Source organism: Aquila chrysaetos, chromosome Z (genome assembly GCF_900496995.4).
Source record: "Aquila chrysaetos chrysaetos chromosome Z, bAquChr1.4, whole genome shotgun sequence".
NCBI lineage: Eukaryota > Metazoa > Chordata > Aves > Accipitriformes > Accipitridae > Aquila > Aquila chrysaetos.
This window is the reverse complement of record NC_044030.1, coordinates 16829158-16850551: the sequence shown is the minus strand read 5'-3', so window position 1 is coordinate 16850551 and position 21394 is coordinate 16829158. Positions and strand designations below refer to the sequence as shown.

The 21394-nt window shown below is 40.5% G+C and overlaps 1 protein-coding gene across 2 annotated transcripts in view; it reads left to right on the top strand.

Moving 5' to 3' along the window:
- LOC115336865 (methylthioadenosine phosphorylase) overlaps nt 1–21394 on the top strand; it is a 32628-nt gene that overhangs the window by 2897 nt on the left and 8337 nt on the right. The window contains exons 2-5 of one of the 2 annotated variants that reach the window (XM_030004534.2): nt 1799–1885; nt 8738–8796; nt 11157–11324; nt 18880–18982. In XM_030004534.2, the coding sequence (XP_029860394.1) occupies nt 1799–1885; nt 8738–8796; nt 11157–11324; nt 18880–18982 (417 nt within the window). The remainder of the gene's footprint in view (nt 1–1798; nt 1886–8737; nt 8797–11156; nt 11325–18879; nt 18983–21394) is intronic. The other variant, XM_041120933.1, reaches the window with a different exon arrangement.

Sequence of the window (21394 nt, the reverse complement as noted above, 5' to 3'; positions counted from 1 at the left end):
CCTTTGCTTTGCCATCTCTTTTCCCTTTTGCTTTATGCTTTGGAACTGTTAGTCAATGTCATAAAAATTTGGCAAGAAAATACTTGAAATTACTTCATTAAAAAAGTAGAAGGAACAAGAGTCTGTTAAGTTTGTACTTGGGGAAAGGTTGTGAGTTGAATAAAACCTGACACCAGTATGTCTACACAGGAAACAATTAGTGACCCAGCTGCAGGCAAAGCTGAATGAGCACTTACACATTCTTAGGTACCAGATGACCTGATTGTAAGTATGTGAAGAAACCCAGCAGTACTCACAGCAGGTGAAATTGTCAGCAGATTCTTTTTATTTCACTTGTGAAGATGCTGTTGAGCTGTCCCCCTTTTCAGAAGCTGTGCAGAGACTACTTAGAGAAACGGGGAAGTTCTTAGATCTTGGCGAGTCAACACAAATTTTTTTGAAAAAAGGTTTTCATCATTTTGTATGTATGCTACTATATAGGAATGCCTGGTATTCAGTATGGTGGTTGTGTATAGGACTGATTTTCCTCATGTGAACAAGAAGCCTTTGTTATAATATGTTTTATACAGGTATTTCTCACTCATTAGAGGCATTCCTAAATAACAACCTTCATTTTTATGTTGGGAATTGTTGTGGTTTAAGCCCAGCTGGCAACAAAGTACCCTGAAGCCACTCGCTCACTCCTTGCACCCTGGCCCCAGTGGGATGAGGAGGAGAAAATATAAAGAAAAGCTCATGGGTTGAGACAAGGACAGGGAGGCATCGTTCACCACTTATGGTCACAGGCAAAAGACAGGCTCAACTTGGGGAAAAAACAAAATCAATTTAATTTACTACCAATCAAATCAAAACAAGGATAATGAGAAGTAAAACCAAATTTTAATTCCCCCCATGCCTCCCTCCTTCCTGGCTCAACTCCACTCCCAATTTTCTCCACCTCCTCCCCGCCAGCAGCACAGGAGGACGGGGAATGGGGGTTGGGGTCAGTTCATCACACTTTGTCTCTGCTGCTCCTTCCTCCTCAGGGGGAGGACTCCTCACTCTTCCCCTGCTCCACTGTGGGGTCCCTCACGTGGGAGACAGTCCTCCATGAACTTGTCCAACGTGCGTTCTTTTCGTGGGCTGCGGTCCTTCAGGCACAGGCTGCTCCATCGTGGGCCTTCCCATGGAGTCACGGCCATCTTCGGGGGCATCCACCTGCTCTGGCGTGGGGTCCTCCCCAGGCTGCAGGTGGGCATCTGCTCCCCCGCTTCCCTCCATGGGCTGGGGGGGGACAGCCTGCTGTCTCACCAGGGGCTGCAGGGGCATCCCCTCCTCCCCTGCTCCTCCTCCCCCTACTTCCTCACTGACCTCTATTCTCCCAGAGGCACTACAGCTGTCACTGATGGGCTTGGCCTTGGCCAGAGGCGGGTCTGACTTGGAGCTGGGGAAGCTTCTAGCAGCTTCTCACAGGAGCTGCCCCTGCAGCCCCTCCCCTGCCACCAAAACCTCGCCACCCAAAACAGGAATAAATGATGAATTGGCACATCTTGTGCATTTTCCATAGCTTTTTTAATTTGCTATCTTTAAAGAGGAGAATCATAATGTAAGAAATTTGCAAGTGAAATACAATTGTTTAAAATCAGTCATTTGAAATTTCCTTTCTGGAAAACTGCTGGGCATATTATGTTTCGTTGATTTGTAGTCTAGCCCCATCTCAAGCAGAAGATACATTTTGTAGCTGCCTAGTTAGTTTTTCAGATGTGCTGTTAAATGGAGTGTAATCTCAAGAAGACTAATATGTATTTTTCTGTGTAAGATCGGAATTATTGGTGGAACTGGCCTGGATGATCCGGATATCTTAGAAGGAAGAACAGAAAAATATGTTGATACTCCTTATGGCAAGGTCTGTATAACTACTTTTTTTATTACCGAGACTTTTTGCTGTTTCTAAAGGTGTTTGTATGCTTCAAGAATTTTCAGACTGTTAAATGAATGCATAAAGGAGGTACTGTCACAAGAGTATTTCCTTTTAGTTGCTACATACTGTGTGATTCTTAGTTTGTAGAAACAAGGTGTTACCAAGGTGATGTGCAAAGGAGACTATACCTCTTCTCGTTTGTACATTCGATGAATTTACAAACTCAGTCCTGAATTTGCAGTCAAGAGGGATAAACCCTCTCTTCAAATTTGTGCTGCTGTGTGATCTGCAGTATATGTCAGATCGCTCCAGGAACCTTTCTGAATTGCAGAAAACTGTCCTTTGAGGTGTATGGGCCACCATTTTCCCTGTAACCACTGAATTATGCTTTACATACCAATGCTCTCCTTACAGTTATGGTTACAACCACATAATTTGAAACTGATTTGTAAACAAAGCTCTGAAACTGTTTTTGTGGCACAGGTATTCTTGACCAACTCTCCTTCGCATTGCTTCAGCCCTTTTCCTCAGCAAAAGGGAGTGGAGGCTACGGGTGTTGCTCTATACACAGTGCCGAGTGTGTTGTGAGGGGCAATTCTCACCCCAACGCATTTATAGTAGGAACATAAAACACAAAGGATGAGAGAGAGTTTTAAAGGCAGGAAATCAAGGGGGAGAGAGGTTGACACAGGAAGTTCATAGAAGAACTGGATCTCACCTATTCTGTAATTATTGTAAGACCAGGGGAGTCTGGGTGCTTTATAATTGCCACTGGAATTATATCTTATGAAATCTACCAGTGTAAGGTTGTATATGTAGAATAAAACATCTGGCATGTGGTAACGAGCCATTTTCTGGGTAGAAGCTTGCCAGAAAGCTCAGCGCTGTGGTGTGTGACTGAAAATCTGAATCCGTGATTCCAGTGAAAACGGTTTGAGGGGAAGTAAGAGCATAAAGAGCAAGCAGAGTTTGTGTGTGCACCAGTCAAGAAGGGGAAGGAGATAAAGATTAAGGGAGGAGAAAACATAATCAGAATTATACATCTGACTTTTCCACCATCCCTTAAAATCTGTTAACAAACTGCAAGAGAATGAAGGGAACTTGCCTCCTGTATTTTCTGTAGCCTGCTTTCCAAATGGTAGCCAGGGTTGGTCTGAAGTGGAATCCACTGGCTAAACCAAACCAGTTGCCATTGCATTCCCTATTTTTTGAGAGTCATGGATGGTCACAGCATCTCTGTGTCTGGAGACTGCTCACAAAGCAAAAATAGCACTATGCTTGTAGCAGATAGCAACTGAAGCCTTTCTATCCAGGAAGGATGAAACACTCTTCACCTCCCTCACAGGCGTCTCTTCAGATCAGAGTTAAGGGCACAGTGGCAGCACAGCATTTGGAGGGCTGTTCTGTCACAACGCTGGGATGCAATAGGATGTAGGTGGCCCAATTTTTGCAATGTGGTAGGTGGCCTACAGCAGGGTTTAGTATTGCTGAGAAGAGTAGGAGTACCTGCAGGATGGGTTCCGCACAAGGGAGTGGAAAAAGCTTCCTCAGTCCTGCACCTTTCTTCAGTATGGAAGGCTTTTTTAATTTCATTTAGGAAGCAGCTTAGCTACTGTCTTTTCTTCTGTGTTCTTCACAGAATGCACACGAATAGGGGAAAATAAATCTTGGTTGCCTGTTGTGGTTTGTGAGAAACCTTGATCAATGGACTGGCTGTGTCTGAGGTTGTGTATTATATGCATTTAACATAGGCTCAACTTAAAGAAAAAGCTTGTGAATATTCTGTCTCTGTGTAGAGCAGGAGGCGGGGGGTTATAACTGAGATGTCATGGTAGGAACCCACACGTGGATTCTAGATACTGTGGTGAGCTGAACTGGGACTGTTAAGCTGACCTGGATGGAAAACTGCAACTTCCTGAGGCTTCTGTATCTGTGAAAGGGAGCACAGCAAAACAGCAAGCTTTTGTCCTTATCCCTGCTGGCCTGTTCTCTCTTCTCTCTGCCTGTAGAGCTGAACTAATAAGAACTCAGGCCGTCAGTCTGATGGTTGTTTCATGTAGATTAACTCCTGCATAGGATCACATTAACTTCAGTGTTTGAATGGAGTTTTCATCCTCGTGGAGCAACTGGTGGATCAGCCTTAATGTAAGACACACAGGGCTTAGACCACAAATTGCAGTGGCATAAAGTGCATTGAGTGGGTCAAGTTCATGGACTTCAATTGAAGCAGAAACAAACTTCACAAATCTAATTGGTATCATTAGGTGGATCAATGTTTGCTTATTTTGCTGCTGAAACTTTTCAGCATTCAGGAAGGAGGTGTTACACAGCCTGCACCTCTCATTTTGGAACAGAGATGAGAGAAGCAGCTATTGCCAAATGCAAAAGGGCAAATGAGAACTTTTTTTGAAGTGTGCTTGGAAAAGTTTAGAAGTTTGTGGTTTATGTTAGTATTTTTTCCTAAAGGTGTGCCTTGTCCTGGATTGTTACCAAAATAAAACGAAATTGGGATTTTTCTTCCGTAAAGATGCTTTTTCATAGAGCTGTGACATCAATGGAGAGATAATCTGCCTGAAATTTTAAGAAGTAAAGGGCTTAGTCTAAATAAACTGTTCAGAACTTTGTGGTCTTTTAATTGCTGAGAGAATTAGAGATGCAACATCAAGCCTATTTTAGTTCAAGCAAAACTAGGAAGAAAGAAAATTAATGTCTGAATGCCAAAAGGAAAATGCAAGGCATAGTTAAAAAAAAAGTATCTCCATTTCATTCTATCCTGTAAAAATGCAAAGTGTACAATTGTACTCTCCTTAAATTTTTGTTTTTAATGCTTAAGTTTCTTGGCAAGGACATAGCCAAAAGACTTTTAGCTGAAAACCTTTCTGGTGGTGACGTTCCTTGCCACCTTTGACAACAGCAAAATAGACATTTCTTTATTGCTGTTTCTTTACTTTTAGAAGCAGAATAATAGCTTACATTTTGTTCATATAGAGTCCTTGAATTGTCTTCTGCTTTGGCCTTCTCAAATCCTAAGAATCATTTAATAACAAAACTTACATCATTAGGGAATGTGGGCATATTTTTTTCAGGTGAAGTATGGAAAAATTTAAAGGAAACTAGTATGAGAATTTTTGCAATTCTCTGTACTGGCATTGGTCCTCCCATGATCTTTCAAGTTACATTAGTAATACTAGTGAAAATGCAGTACATTAGGTTTTTAAAAAATGAATATGCATACAGCTGTTAATATTCCAGCCGTCTTTTCTCCCTTGCCGACTTCCACCATTTTCATTGCATCAAAAATTTGGATTCTGTGGAAAATACCCTAAAACTTTTTGGCATTCCAACTCCAGATGTGGAAAACATTGTTCTCTTACAGGATAAGAAAATGGCTTGCAACAGCATTTATCTTCATCATTGAATTTTGAAGCTACTAATAAAACTTTGTTCAGAATATACTTTTAGTTAGATCATTTTACTTTCTGGATGACAGAACTTGGTTCTGAATCACCTTTCCCCAAATCAGCAAAATATCTTCCTGTTCTACAAAATTATTTTAGGTGGCCCCCTTTTTTTTGGTCATAGGTATATCTGGCAAAGTAGGGGCAGCAGGGGGCCCACCTTGCAAATGAGCTTTGTATGCTTGCGTCAGGAAGATCAGACCATGTAATGTGCCACTTAAGCTCCTCTTCTGCCTCCCCAAAACGACATACATCATTTGGTTCCTAGACTAGATCACAGGTTAAATGAAGGCTTGGGGAACTTACGAGATACTTCTCCATCTCAGGTTTTCATTAGATTTTTATTTTGCTTGTTCATTCTATTTTCTGTTCCAGCTTGCTTCTGACGTGAGACCAAGGAAAAAATGAATTCTGTAAGCACCACGTGAACAATACTTTATGCATATTTATGTTGCAGACAAAGGGAATTTATTTCAATTGTTTGTTATTGTCATAATTTAGGGTTAACTGCCGAGGGTTCTTTGCTTCCTTTTCTGTTTTGCAACACTGAATAATATATATCTGACTTGGATTTTGTGGAAGGAGGAAGTAGTTAAATATGTATATGAATTATTAATGTTTGACAACTTTTTATTGGGCCTTTTATTAAATCCTGCTTTAAAAATACTGTACTAGAGCTTTGAACTTAGATTGTTCCATTGGAAGTTTCTATTACTTTATCAGCATTTCAAAGCTACTGACTGCAACTGAGGTAATATTAGAGAGGTACAGCACTGGGAAGAACTTGTGGGAAAAGGAGAGCGGAACAGAAGTATACAGTAGCTCTGTTATATGGTTAACACATAGTTTGAAATTTCTGTATCTTTCACCTGTAACTTTACACATGTTGATTTATCCTTATTTCTTCTCTTCTAATGACCCATGATACAGTATCTGCAAATTCTTTTCTTAAACTGTCAGTTCATCATTTAGCAGTACATTCTTTGTTCCAGATCTTTCCTTTTCTCTGCCATATTTCTAGCAATCATGTGCAAGAAAGGTGTTCAGGCAGTCACCTGGAAGATGCCCTGAATGTGTTCTGTGGAAATCTGTGTAAAGATGACAACCAGTCCTGTTACGCAGCCACCCTGAAGCCTTTTGAAGTGACTAGGATGGCAGCAGATAGGGAAGGAAACCTTAGCTGCTGCAACCAGATTTTGAAGCCTGTTGAATTTCAAAGCTGTTGCACTGTTTCTGCGTCAGCTGTGTATGCTAGTGGAGTTCTGTGGTGGGGATGAATATCAAATAGCAGTTAAATTGCACCTTTCGACCCCAAATCTTTTGGAAATTAATACAAACTTGTATCTATCACTTGCACTAAACTTGAATATGTCACTTGTAAAGCAAAGGATCCAGTCTTCAATTTACTGATCTTTACTTTTCATTTTGATAGGAGGCAAGGAATTTTGGCTGAAGTCGTCTTTAGTTTTTAAGAGTATTTTTGTATCCTGCTGTGAGTGAAGTTGCATGCTTATTACTTCACACAGCATATGTGTGCTCTCTAAACAAAACAAAACCAAAAAACAAAACCCCAGTGCTGATTATTGTGAACCTTCATTGAGATGGAATGTTGGAACATCAAAATTCCTTGGCACCTAGACAGCAAGGCTTTTGCCCTGTGTAAAATTTCACTCTCAAAGCTGTGTCTGGTTCAGAAGAGTATACATAAAGTAAGGTAAATAGATTAAACGGTTAAATGACAATAGGTTAATATTAAATGGAGACTTTTAAAAAGAAATCAGAACACACTACAGTTCTAGAGATAAAATTTCTGAACATTCCCTTTACTAAAACAAAAAAGTGGTAAATCTGTGTCTGGCAGAATTTAAACCTAGGTGATTGAGTAAATTGTGGTGCTTTGAAGAGATTTCACATTAAAAATTACCCAAAGGAGCTATGCAATAGGGAGTAGAAAGTGGTGTTTTTATTAGAAATTCGTTATCTCTAAAATGCAGCTATGTGGGACTCACATATTACTTTATTCTAGATCTCTGCAAATTTTCAAGTGTATAATACAATTAACAGCTGTAAAACTAAATGCTAACTGAAATCTTGCCGCTAGCATTAAAATACAAATAAAATTATATCAGGTAGCAGGCAACAGAACATTGCTAAATGCAAATGTGTGAGTCCTTCCAGACACTTGCAAACTTGTGATCAGTAAATAAATCATAATTTTGTTAATAGCTATTTCAGCTTTAAATCCCAAGGGCATGGAAAGAGAGATTGGCACAGAGTGGCTTCCAGCTTTCTTACAGTTTCTTCTACACTGCAATAAAAAGAGTGAAATGTGTGCAGTTCTGAATTGGGCAGGAGAAGCAGCACATCCAGCTGCACAGATGCATGTGGATTAGTTTAGTATTTAATTAAACAGAGGCTTTACATTTTTTAACAAAAAGGGAAGCTAGAAGCATTCTGTATTTCAGATCCCTAATGCATATAGCCAGGAACAGAACGCAGCCCACAGAGCAGTTAATTACTTGGGGGCTGCCCTGCATGGGCAGTATGACCATCTCCAAGGCAGAGCACATGTCCCAGCTGGGCAGCTAAAAATAAAACGCTCTAGCTTCCTGGCTGTTTGGTTCATCGGGAGGAATGCATGTTCTCATTGTGTAGCTGAGAGGAGAGCGCAAGCTGTCTCCTGGTCCCTCGGCTGACCAAATACAGCACTGCTTCTGGTGTACCAGAAGTTCTCTGTCATATCACAGTTCAATTCCCAGAAGCGGGACTCCCAGCAGCAGGGAAGAGGGAGTTTATCAGGAAGCTGGGGGGGGGTGGAGTGAAGGGTGGGTTGGAGGAGTCTACAACTCCTCCTCACACCCCTAGCATGAGCTACAGGGGTGAAGGGGGACAGAGAGGAGAATGGGGAGTGTTACAGAAAGGGACAGATTAAATGTGATTTCTTTTGGGAGGGGGCCTTTAGTAGGAAATGGCACCTGTTTAGCAAAAAGCTACCAAAGTTTACAGAAGAGAGTGAGAGGTCTAACCAATTTAAAGGCAACACCTATGTGCTTCTTTTTTTATGTTTGTCTATCACTGTTTGAAATACTGCTTCAAACTATTTGAAAGTATTACTGTTTCAAACCCTAAAGTAAGGATTTGCAATATTGTTAGTAGGAACACAGAAAAATTGTGATAATCCCTCTGGTGTCAAGTTTGATGTTCTGTTCCAGACAGTTTTATTAATCTGCCATATCAAATTACAGAGCTCAGCAGAAGAAAATGGGAGACTACAGGGGTAACCAGTATTTCCTAACTATCCTGCTTATTTTTAAGTAGCAGTTAAGGTTTCTAATGTGATTGTCAGGCTGTAACTCATTCTTATTTGATTGTTTTGCAGCCCTCAGATGCTTTGATATTGGGAAAGATAAAAAATGTGGACTGTGTGCTGTTGGCAAGGTAAATGAGCATTTTAAGGGGTTTTATATTATGTGTCTTAAAGGTTTCTCAGAAGTTTTTTCTTTTTACATTAGGTGAACTGAATTTTTACTCTGACTTCATCTTGCTCTGGGGTTGCTAGCAAAGTCCAGCAGAAGTCTGGGTTTTTTCCTGAACAAATTTAGTGCTGCAAGGACTGAGAGTATTAAAAATACCATCTAGGTTAGGAAAGGGAAATCCAGTGGGAGGTGCTGCCCTAGTAAGAATGGCAACCTGCAAGGCTGCTTGCTCTGGTGGTAGGTAGGTGGTGCCTGATAACCTCAGTAATCCGACTGCTCCCTGTGTTTGCAAATTTCCTTTGTGAAACTGGGAAATTGCCTGTTTCCAGATGAACTGTATCTCTGGTACCACTACAGACTCTTCCAAATTATTCCCTGTGATTATTAAGTCTTCTGGCTGTTACCTTTATTGCTTACAAGGCTGCATTCCCTGTAGCTCTCCCTCCCTGGGTCATTTTTATTCAGACATCTCTTACCATACTCAGAAGAGACTCTGGAAGCAGGATCTGCAGATGAGCGCATGGAAATTTCACACTAATGTAACCATGGATATCTAAGACCAGTGTGCTACTACGTTAAATATAAGAACACTAATACAGTTCTTAGCATCTGGACAGCATGGGCAGAGCCAGGTGCTGGTAACAGGGTCCATCAGCAGTCCCGGACAAGTCAAGGCAAAGAATCCAAGTCCAGGATCCACCCAGGGAGTCCAGGCAGGAGCAGTAGGAGATGGGGCCAGAGACAGAGTTGGAGACAAGGCTGCAGCATGTGTCCAAAGGTCGTCCAAAAAAACAGGCCTGTAGACAATCTACAGCGAGGTCTGAAAGCCATCCAGGAGACAGGGCTGGGGACGGGCACACTGTGACATAGCTCAGGCCAGGAGAGAAGGCTAGGGCCTGAGCTTGAAGGCAGGAGCACCTAGGCTCACAGACACCAGGTGTTTGCGTGGAGGCCCAGGGTGAGGCTGGCCAGGGCAATTACCACCCAGTGATGCACTCAGGGCCCTGATTCTTTTCATGCTAGTTTTTCTGTTAAGCTGCTGACTGTTACCATCTCTGCAACTACCCTTCTGTCTGTGGTTTTACTTTTCTTATCTTGCATGGACCTTGCTCATGTATTCTATTACACATGGACAACATTTTTCTCATTTTCTCAAATGAAATGCTAAGCCGGGATCTCATAGCTGTGCTGTATCAAAGTAGGCCTTGGGCTACAGATGGCTGAACAACTCAGCTGTGGTTTACATCCTCACTGAGATTTATGACCATTCACATATGACCATTGTGAGTTTACTTTTGGGGCTAAGGTACCTGCAACTTCATTTCGTGTTTCAGGAAGAATAACAGAATTGCTTGTGAATGCCAGATTTAAAGAAAAAGGCATGTATATTCTAGAAGAAGGTTATGACAACAACTGCAACATTTAACAATAAATCTTATCAGAAAACATGGGAATCCTGCTTGACAGTGCTTGGTCATTGTGTGTCTAACTCCCAGTTCCCAGCTGATGAAGTTCTTAAGACCTTTTGGTCTCTGTGAAGGAATCAATTGGGAAATTAAGTTCCTCCTTTCCTCTTACATGGTTGAAAATAATTTTCAAATGTGTTCAATCATTATGTGAGTGATGTACCTCTGTAGCGATGACAGAGATAACACGAAAGCTTGTGCTTATAAGACTATGTATTTCCTGTCTTGGTGAAAAAATATACTGCAACAGTGTGAAGTCATTCTTCTAATTTATGAAAGCTGTCAGATCATTTTAAGAGCAAAGAGAAAAATGTGATGATTCTACTGTTTTCTTTGGGAAGGTGACAGATAAAAACAGTGTGTTCTTTCTGTTTTGAATTTCCTGTGATATGCCACTCTTTTCTGAGTGGGAGAATACAAACAGCACTTCTGAGCAGAAAGTTTGTAGAGGTGTATGTAAATCTTAGAAATCTGTTGTAGTGTATGGAAGATTTGATTTGTTATACCTGGGTTTTCAGAATCTATGGAACTGACTTCGAAAATTCAGAGAAAAAAGCTTTTTGTACTCTTGAAGCTGCTAATGTCTATTTGGATTGTATTTTCAAGATTCTTTTCGTTACAGTCTTGAATTTAAAAATTTTGCATTTAAAAAGAAAACTACACCACTACTTCTTAAACCAAATCTTGAGAGAACCTTAATACAGTTAGGAAAGCTACACTGCAAGTAGCTGAAATGATCAGTTCCACTTCCAATGCTGTTAGGGAAATTACATTTTCTGGAATTTTCTTTATCTGGGAGAAGGAAGACAATTTCAGTCTGATTTATTTTACTCTCTTGCAACATGTATCTTTGCAGACATGGAAGGCATCACACAATTATGCCATCGAACGTCAATTACCGTGCCAATATCTGGGCATTAAAAGAAGAAAATTGTTCACATGTATTAGTGACTACTGCCTGTGGCTCTTTACGAGAGGAAATACAACCTGGTGATCTTGTCATAATTGACCAGTTCATTGACAGGTGAGTAACACTGGTTTTAACTGTGTTCTTAGTTTTGGAGGAGAAAAAGGGGGACAAGTGGGGTTAAACCATATAATAACATGTTAATGTTAAATTAAGTTTTTGTGGAATGAGGTGATAGCCTCAGTTCTTATGGCAAAAAGTGAGATTCATACAAGAAGATGTGATAGGAACAGGAATGAAATTACAAGAAATTCAGGTCTAACAGACATAGATGAAATACCAGGCTTTGGAGAATGACCTCGAACGAACTAAAGTATAGCTCCTTGGTAATAGTCTTCCGAAGAGAAGATATCTCCTCTTCTCAGGTGTGGGAGAGGAACATGGATAAAAGCACAGGCTGTTACAAGTTTTAAGAAGAATCTGAAATGAGATGGAGGGGTGCAAGAAGGCATAGTAGGAGCCAGGTAGGAAAATTTATGCAGTAATAATGAGGCTCTACAGAAGAGAGATCAAATGCAACACAGCAGGAAAAGAGAGGAGGTTGTTTTAAAACGAGGATAGATGCTAACTTTTTCTATTTGCTAAGAATCATAAGGAAGTAATTTTTTTCCAAAGTCTCTGTACTCCAGTCAGTCCTCCCCTCCTTGATTATCTGATGTTTGGAAAAATTCAAGCAAATGGGGGAGGGGAGGAGGGAAGCTATGTTTAAAGATCGCCAAGCACACCAAATATTTAAAAAATAGTTGCACATTTTAAGAGGTAAATTTATTATTAGTACTTACAGGTGTACTATATCTGGAAGTCCTATTTGAGTATTCCACCCAATTTTAAGTGTTTGGAATGGTTTATGCAGCTTCTTTGTGCTTTGTGGGGCTGCTGGCAATATTTCTTTGCCAACTGAACATGTATACCTAGGTTTGTTCTCTGCAGTGCAGTGCTATTCAAGTTTTGACTTACTGACATTTTTGTGTGTGTTTAACTGAAATGCTCTTCTTGTAAGAGAGTACATTTTAAGTAGAGTGTATCTAAATGAGTAAGTACCCTGCAGGAGCAATCCCCATATAAACTGCTTCCTGTTATACTAAAGTTGGTTTATGGGTGGAGAGCAGCTCTATTGCTGACAGTGGTCTTTTTTTTTTTTTCTTTTTTTCAAGTCTAAAAGTATTTAGGCTGATCACTTTGTTTATATAGATTAAATCATAATCATCCTTATTCTGCCAGTAGTACTTTGAAAGGAGTAATTTTAGTATCAATATTGATTTGTATAGGAAAGATACTAAACGTACTTCCATACACGGTTTGGATGATTGTGAGTAAAGCACCAGTTATTTTGACAGCATTATCATCTAGCAGACTCCTAAGTAGGTAAGGGTAGCCTAATCGTGCTAAGCTGTGAATTGCATGCATAGTAGGAAGTAGCCTCTGGCCCAGAGAGCCTGCAGTTTTAAACAAGAAACAGTTGGAATGATTGCAGTTATCTGCTGCGGATGAGGGGTGGAAGTATGGAGAAACTAACTCTTGCAGAGGTCAGGCAGAAAGACATTAACAGAGCCAGGAAATGAATCGAGATATGAAATCTGAGACCATCCGTCATCCAAAATGTCATTATCAAAATTAACAATTAATTCTGAAGCTACCTAATCTCTTCCCGCATCTTTACATTTCCCAGCATTTGCCAGTCTGCATCAAAACTTCTGAGCTGGAAAGGAAATAATCAGCTTGGTTAAGTTTGGGTTTTAAGGACATGTCCCTTTCAAGAAGGAAAAAAATACGGGGGTGTTATAGAACATATCAGTATATTTATCTGATGCGAAGATGAGTGAAAGGACAGGGTTCATTTACATGGCAGCAAAGAAGGCAAAGTATCTTGGGCTGTATTAGTAGGGGTGTTGCCAGCAGGCCAAGGGAGGTGATCCTTCTTTCCCTCTACTCAGCACTGGTGAAGCCACACCTGGAATACTGTGTCCAGTGCTGGACTCCCCAGTGCAAGAGGGACATGGACATACTGGAGAGAGTTCAGCAAAGGACCACGAAGGTGCTGAAGGGACTGGAGCATCTTTCCTATGAGGAGAAGTTGAGAGAGCTGGGACTGTTCAGCCTGGAGAAGAGAAGACTCAAGGAGGATCTCGTCAATAGGGAACCTGAAGGGAGGGTGCAAAGCAGATGGAGGCAGGCTCTTTCCAGTGGTGCCCAGTGACAGGACGAGAGGCAGTGGGCACAAACTGAAACACAGGAGGTTTCCTCTGAACATCAGTGTCCTAGTTTCAGCTGGCATAGTGTTAACTGTCTTCCTAGTAGCTGGTACGGTGCTGTGTTTTGAGTTCAGTATGTGAAGAATGTTGATAACACTGATGTTTTCAGTTGTTGCTAGTAGTGTTTAGAATAATGTCAAGGATTTTTCAGCTTCTCATGCCCAGCCAGCGAGAAAGCTGGAGGGGCACAAGAAGTTGGCACAGGACACAGCCAGGGCAGCTGACCCAAACTGGCCAACAGGGTATTCCATACCATGGGACATCCCATCTAGTATAGGAACTGGGAAGTGGGGGTGGGGAATCGCCGCTCAGGGACTAGCTGGGTGCCGGTCGGCGGGTGGTGAGCAATTGCACTGTGCATCACTTGTATATTCTAATCCTTTTATTATTACTGTTGTCATTTTATTAGTGTTATTATTATCATTATTAGTTTCTTCTTTTCTGTTCTATTAAACTGTTATTATCTCAACCCATGGGTTTTGCTTCTTTTTCCCGATTTTTTCCCCCATCCCACTGGGGCGGGGGGAGTGAGCGAGCAGCTGCGTGGTGCTTAGTTGCTGGCTGGGGTTAAACCACGACAATCAGGAAACACTTTTTCACTGTGAGAGTGACAGAGCACTGGCACAGTTTGCCCAAGCAGGTGGTGGAGTCTCCCTGCTTGGAGATATTCAAAAGCTGCCTGGACATGGTCCTGGGCAACCAGTTCTAGGTGGCCCTGCCTGAGCAGGGGGTTGGACCAGGTGACCTGCAGAGGTCCCTCCTAACCTCAACCATTCAGTGATTCTGTGAACTGCATCTTCATTTAGAGTTTATTCAGGTGGTCACCAGTAGTAATGACATAGCCCATATATGAGCAGTGTTTCATTTGGGCAAGTAAGTTTTCATTTCGATGTAGAAGAGTGGGACCTTGTGGGGACTTGTTTCATGGCTTTAGGAAACCAAGAAGCTTCTCAGAAAAGCACATGTCTCAGTGTGGAAAACAATATGTAATATGAATTTAAAAATCATTACTAGCTTGCCCTTTAATTCAGAAAGCTGGCAAGTCATAATCGTCTGTTTCATTTGACAATTGATTTCTGTGAGAAGTCTTTTTCCCCGGTGATCTTTGCCAGTGGGTGTTAGACTGCTGGTTCTTTGGATGTAGGGTCTGCATTTTTGCCTTTCAGATGGGTGTATCATCTGTAAGAGTGATTGTATTATATGCCATAAATCATTACGAAAACAGCGCTGCTGATGGGAAGGTAATTTCATGGGACAAAATGATTATTTGTCCACCAAAGTCTGAAAAGATGCAATTTTTCTGAAATACCTTCTAATGAAAGATCAGGGTCCTGCAAGCAAACTACGTCAGCAGTCTTGGAAAGAAGGTACTGGTTAAAGCTGCAAAAAGAGTCGGTTATTTGTCTTGAAAGGTACCCTGGCTTCTATATAGTTATTAACCCATATCAGGTACTACACAGCAACGAGGCTTGGGTCTAGGTGGGAGGGATTTACTCAAGCTGCCATTAAAATCAGTGCCTTCCAGGTGTCCAGGTACCTTTTGGTATCTGGGCTCTACTTCTCAGTAGGGAGCACATCATTACTCTCCTTCCGGGTGTGAAGCAAGAAGAAGGAACAGTGAATGGGAATGGGAGAAGACCTAGAAATGAGCAGAAAGCTGTATGCACAAATTGTAATTTGCTCCCCTTGGGCACGTACACCGTGGCATTAAAGACAGAATCTCAATATATGAAGTTGTGTAGGACTTCTACCTAGTTTAGAGCATAGGTTTGACTTACAGTGAGGAACACTGAATAGGTGTAGTAAGAACTATATAGCAGTTCCAAACTTTTGAGAGCTTAGTTCTGCAGATCATTAGCACTACTAGTAAGTGTTTGGTTTGGTATATAGTCTCTGCTTTCTTCAGGCTTATCTATTAGTTTGTATCTTTAAGCAATAAAAGATACATTTTGTTAAGTAAGTACCAAAATATTTACATGGTGTTCTCCCTACTTTGAAATACAAAAATAACCACAGGTACTATTATGGGCTACAACAGTTGTTCTCTTCTTTGAAACAAGTGCCTAAAAAAAAATCTGGAAGAATTTTTTTTTATGTCTTTGGCTCCTGTTAGTTTATTACAGTGTTGTTAGTCAACTGGCTAGATCAGACTGATTAGGGGCTTTTTAATACTTTCTGTTTGGTTTGCTGCTGATGTTTGCTAAGAAAAGAAGAGTAAGAAGGTAACTACTTACTTGGATGACTCAGCTCAGTCAGGAAGATGCAGAAAATAGCTTCATAAAAGAAATCCTGTAACAGCTGCCAACTTTATTGTTTGAATTTTTTGTGTGACATACACCACTACTCTGTAACATTTTTCATGGGAGAATTTTCTTTCATTGTCCCCAAAGAGGCAGAGCATGCTGGGGCTACTTTTTATACAGCAGATGCCAGTGTGAATTTTCATTTTGTTCTTTAATTACTAATAACCTGTTGATAATTCAACACTACTGGAAGAAAGGGGAAGATGATGATGCAAGTGGTAGAGGACTGTTTGTCACAGATGGAAATGATTGGTTTATTCACTTACTTGAGTTGGATTTTGCTTCCTAACATCAGTCATAGTCAGCATTGCCAGAAAATCTTGTGTTACTGTGATAAAATCAAAATGAAGGAGCAAAAGCCACCTTACTGTCTGATTAAAAGTGTGGCTATTGCTGCAGGGTGGGGAATACAAACTCTTAGCACACCTTCAAAACTGCAGTACACGCAGCTCTGAATCTGAAAAAGCAGTAAGGGCAAGGCAGGCATGGTGAAACTATGCAACAGTGCAAGGGTTTGCTTGCGCTGTGAGTACCACTGTCTCCTTGAGCTTGATACACAAGCAGTTATGCACAAAAACGTACATGCCCCTTTCCCAGGGAGCAAATTGCCTTTTCTCCAGTACCGCTGTCCACTGTTTGGCACAGAGTGGGTACAGTGGGGGTTCTCCGTAGAGCCCTACTGAGGTCAGATGGCCAGCAGGAGCTGTGCAGCCCCAGCTCTTAGCTGCTTCCTTGTAGTTATCAGTCCAGTGCTTTCAAGTGCTGCTTCTGATCTCACCCACTGGGGGCATCTCTGTACTTTCCCTTTACGCTATCCTTGAGCCGTCTGGATTGTGCGCTTCTGCTACAAATAGCGTGGCTAGTTTCTAGGCAGGCACTTGGTGACTGCTTCCTGTTTTAATGTAAACAACCAGGCAGTTGTGTAACATTCAGTCGTGCTCTGTTAAGCAGGCCCTCCTTCTGATGGAGGGCGTACGGACTTCTCTGCATGAAAAACTGTGAGATCTAAGGAACAGATTGTCTTTGAAGAGTGACTGTTGAGTTCCTTATATCTTGTTTCCTGCTGATTCCATAAGGAGTCAGGTGGGGTATGTGGGGAAGGTCTTGAAACTCCTGTGATAAGAGGAGCCTTAGGCAGATACTGTCCTTTGCTCTCTGGCTCTTGGTCTCTGTGAGAGTAAGACAAGAAAAGCATCTGTGATTTTGTAACCTTCTTTCTCTTTGCAAGGGATGCAAAGGAGCAGTATTGCAGTGGTGAAAATTATGTGCTGCTGCCCTGTACCTTGCAGACAGGTGTGTGGGACAGATCAGGATGGCCAACTCCTGACCTGAGTAGCAGGGCTACAGAAATGAGGAGAGGCTAAAAGGCATTCCCCTGTGACAGCCATCAATTCACAGATAGCAAGAATCAAAGATTGGTTCAAATCTGCCTTTATTCTTGCCCTAAGCCTAGGAACTTACAGACACATCAGCTGGCCCCATATCGAATAGCTGAGGCCTTTGCAAAGTTGCAGCTTTCCATGCAGAAGAGAAGTCGTTGCACTCCAAGTACAAATACATGTGGTCCATTGCCCAGAGCAGTCATAGGTCTTACTGTTGTTACTTATTCCCATGCAGTTTGTATGTATGGTGCTAAACACAGTTGGATTTCTTTATTAGACCATGTAGTGATGCGGCCATTCTCTCTAAATAACACAGGGTATCTGAAAGTCAGAGATTAATATTTATACATACGTGATCTTTCCTCAGGGCTTTTCTGAGTGAAAGGGCCTGACTAACAACATCTGAAATATTATAATGCAGGAAATGGATGATGACTTTTCCCGTTTCCTCCAATTCTAAATAATTCATTCGCAGACACTGAAAAAAAGTGTGTAAAATCGGATACATTCTATTTGCAGATATTTGCATATCTTCAGTATCCCATAAAGGAAAAATTAAAATTAGCGTTTCAACCGATTTTAACAGCTATATCTCATTTTGCATATGTTTTTAATCTGCTGATCTCTTTTCCTATTTTATAACCTCACCCTTAAGGCTACCCTATTGGTTCTTTTTTTTTTTTTAAATCTACTCTAACATGTAACTTGTATTTAAAACCTTCTTTTAAATATTTGCTGGTGACTTAGGTGAGGAACTGTTGTGAGCAGTTTTACCAGCAGAAATTTTGTATTTTAACTGTGGATTGAATTTGGCTGTTGGCTTACTTTTCTCCTATAAAGTACAATATGTGACACACTGGGGCGAAGAAGGGAATGTCTCAACGAATTTTGTTCCAGAAGGTTTTCGCCATCCAGTTGGCTGAATCAGCTTGAGGCAGTGCATTTGAAGGTAAAGTGATAGTGGGTAACAGTTCCAGTTGTCAAAATGGCATGCTAGATGGTAATTTCTAAAGCATGTTTGACCATTTTCATGCAAGCAAACAGTTTCTCAATTGAAAGAAGGGAGAAATAGGATTTTTCTACTTGCAAGCTGCCAATGCATGTGTGTAATCTTTCTGAGAATATGAAGGCACCCTGTTGCAGGGTTTTTCTCTGGGTTTTGAATTCACAGCTCTTTTGTTCAGGAAGCTGTTCCTATAAATTCCCATCCTTTCAATGTAGGAATGCAATGATATGAACAAGCTCTATTTTGACAAGCATTGTGGTAATTCAGACTTGATTCCTTCCCTTCCTGAAAGCTTACTGTGCTCTTTTTTTCAGAGATTACTTGCCTGACTATTAAATTTAGCTGATTTCTTTTGGGTAGAATCACAGCATAATGTAGCTGTTTGTGTCATTTAGGAACAAATAAGCACTTCAGTGTTTTGTTAACAATAGATTTTCTCTAATTAATTGACAATGCAGTACTGGAGTAACGGTTTTATTTTTATACTCTTGAGCTCAATTTTGAAAGGTTTGTACAGAGGCAAAACAGGATTACAGGTGGTCATTAATATCATACTGATACTTTTGTTCCCTCGCAGGTATGCTATGTTTTCTGAATTGTGTAAATTTCTTGCTTTCTCTTCCGTTTCATTCCCATTCTTCTCCCTAAGCATGTTTTCTACTTCTCTAGGACAACTAAAAGACATTGTACTTTATACGATGGGCAACATTCCTCTCTTCCAGGAGTATGTCATATTCCAATGGCAGAGCCGTTCTGCACCAAAACCAGAGAGGTTAGTGAATTTTGTAATAGTATTTAGAAATGGGTTTTTTATGGCACTTATTCATGATATAGTACTCTAATTATGCATTCTTAGAATACAGAGGTAATCTGCACCTCTTTATTCCCGTTTCTCAGATATATATGATGGTATTAAGGAAAAATGTAACATTTGGAAGGCATGGGAAGTAAAAGATCTTGTGTCTATAGGAGCTGTCTTCCTAAGGGAGATATGCAGAAGATGTCAGTTGGCAACCTAGATTTCCCTGGGGTCTTAATAACAGGACAAAAGATCTTTATTTATCAGGTAACAAGCCAAGAGAGGAATGAAGTGGACAAAGCAGGAAGATAGAATTAGGAATTAGTTCCTTTTTGTTCTGAATAAAACTGCACCTATGGTAGAGGCACTTTACATACTTAATACAAAAATTGAATAAATAGTACTTTAACATTCACAGAAATTACAATATTGCATTTGTGCTTTTATGCATTGTAGCAGTGGGTGGTGGTGAAGAGTCAAGGCTTAGTTTAAAGGATATTAAATGTAGAAACAAGCCAAATTACAGTAGGCTTTTATTCTTAACTGTTGCTCTTAGTTTTGTCACTTCAAGATTTTCAGGCTTCAAAAACAGTTAGACTAAGCAGTGTGAAACACTGCTCTGTTTTTCAGCACCTTTATAAGCTTCTGGGAGGAGTGTATCTGTGATTAAATATGCCAACTTAGTGTATTCTTAGACCTGAGGAAAAGAGAAGGTGAAAATTGAACTGCGTACTTTGTGCTGTTGTGGAATGCTCTGATGAGAAGCTGCAAGGAGGTGCATTCTCCAGGGGCACAGGAATGCTTACAGAATCAGTCATATCCATCTAAGAGACGCAGTTACTGCACTGAGCAGGACAAAGCTGAATTGTGAAGCAGGTGGCCCAATCCGTACCCAGAGCATGTACAAATATTTGTACTACTGAGCAATGAAGTAAAGACATTTTAAATCTCATGAGGAGACAAACCACTACATATTATACATGTGCATGCTTTTGCCCTTCATAATTTGAGCAGCAAATTATGCAAAACACTTTGCATTTTTCATGCAACAAGAGCCTATCACATGCTCTTACTAAAGATTAGTTGGCATATAGTTGCTTACTGACTTTGAGCATGATGTCATGTCACAACAGATTCAAGGAGTTTATTGAGAGCTAACTGTACACTTTCTGAAATGGATTAAAAACAGTGTTATTATTGAAGTGATTGGCAGTACTTTACACTGTGTCTCTTTCTTCTTTTTTAAACAAGGTAAGCAGATATGCATAAGCCATTTTCTGAGCTTGCAGGAAACATACACCAAGGCTAGTTTGCATTTGATTGTTAAGTAGCTAGAGACAGTGTTCTTTGGGTATTAAATTTTTTGAAAAGCCAACAGAGAAATGCTCCTTTTCAAACAGAGAAAAAACATTTAGGTACTTCCCAGTCTCACATGTGATCATTATCTCATTAGCCTATGAGTTCTAATCAGCCTAACAGATGTTTTAAAGAACATGTGGTTTTGAGGTCTTAGTGAGGCAGAAAAGGGATACTTTCACTTCATTTGAAAATACCAGATAAAAGTGACTTAAACTTTTTTCCTGGAACTATCCCTGAAAATTGTTTGGATCATTTCAGCCCAGTTTATCCTAATTCAGGGGAATTTCGTAGATAAATGCAATAATAATAAACCCAAAACTATTAATGTAATAGACTATTTAAGGAATTTTGCATGAAAACATCTGAAAACGTTATATTAAATTGTATTGGTGCAAATACAAGAAAATACTCTGGTTTACTTGGTTTATGCACTGTAAATTAAATGAGAATCTGAAAGGAGTTTATCTTTTATCCAACTGCAAATTTTTTAATAATGTAGGGTGCCTTGGTTATTACTGTTTTCCAAAACTGGGGCTCACTGCAATATCTTATAGGGAGTGAAGTTGGAACTTTGTAAAAAAGTTTTGGGGAAATACTGCTCAACTGTGGTTTAAGTCAAATCACAACTGGACTTGTCTATTGATATATTAGCAATGTCTAATTAACTGGCTATCAGTGAATCATATATTCAGAATTAATATCAGCAATAAACCACAATATTAGGTATAATTAATATTAGATTAACTTACAGCATGTTAATAAACACCTACAAATTTCTAAGTGTCATTCTGTGGCTAATCCCCAGAAGCTCTGCTTTACCCCTACATGCATATTCATGCAGTTGCATGCACAAATACCCTTCCCCAGCACATGTGGGTTACATGCATACCCACCCTCTTCGGGAGTGCAGGTTTACCTGTTCACATGCATCAGCAGTGGGAGATGTGGGTACTCGGGCTTTATGTGTACTTGTGCTGCTCCACACAATCCACTGATCCACATTCCAGCAAGGAGACACCTCACAAG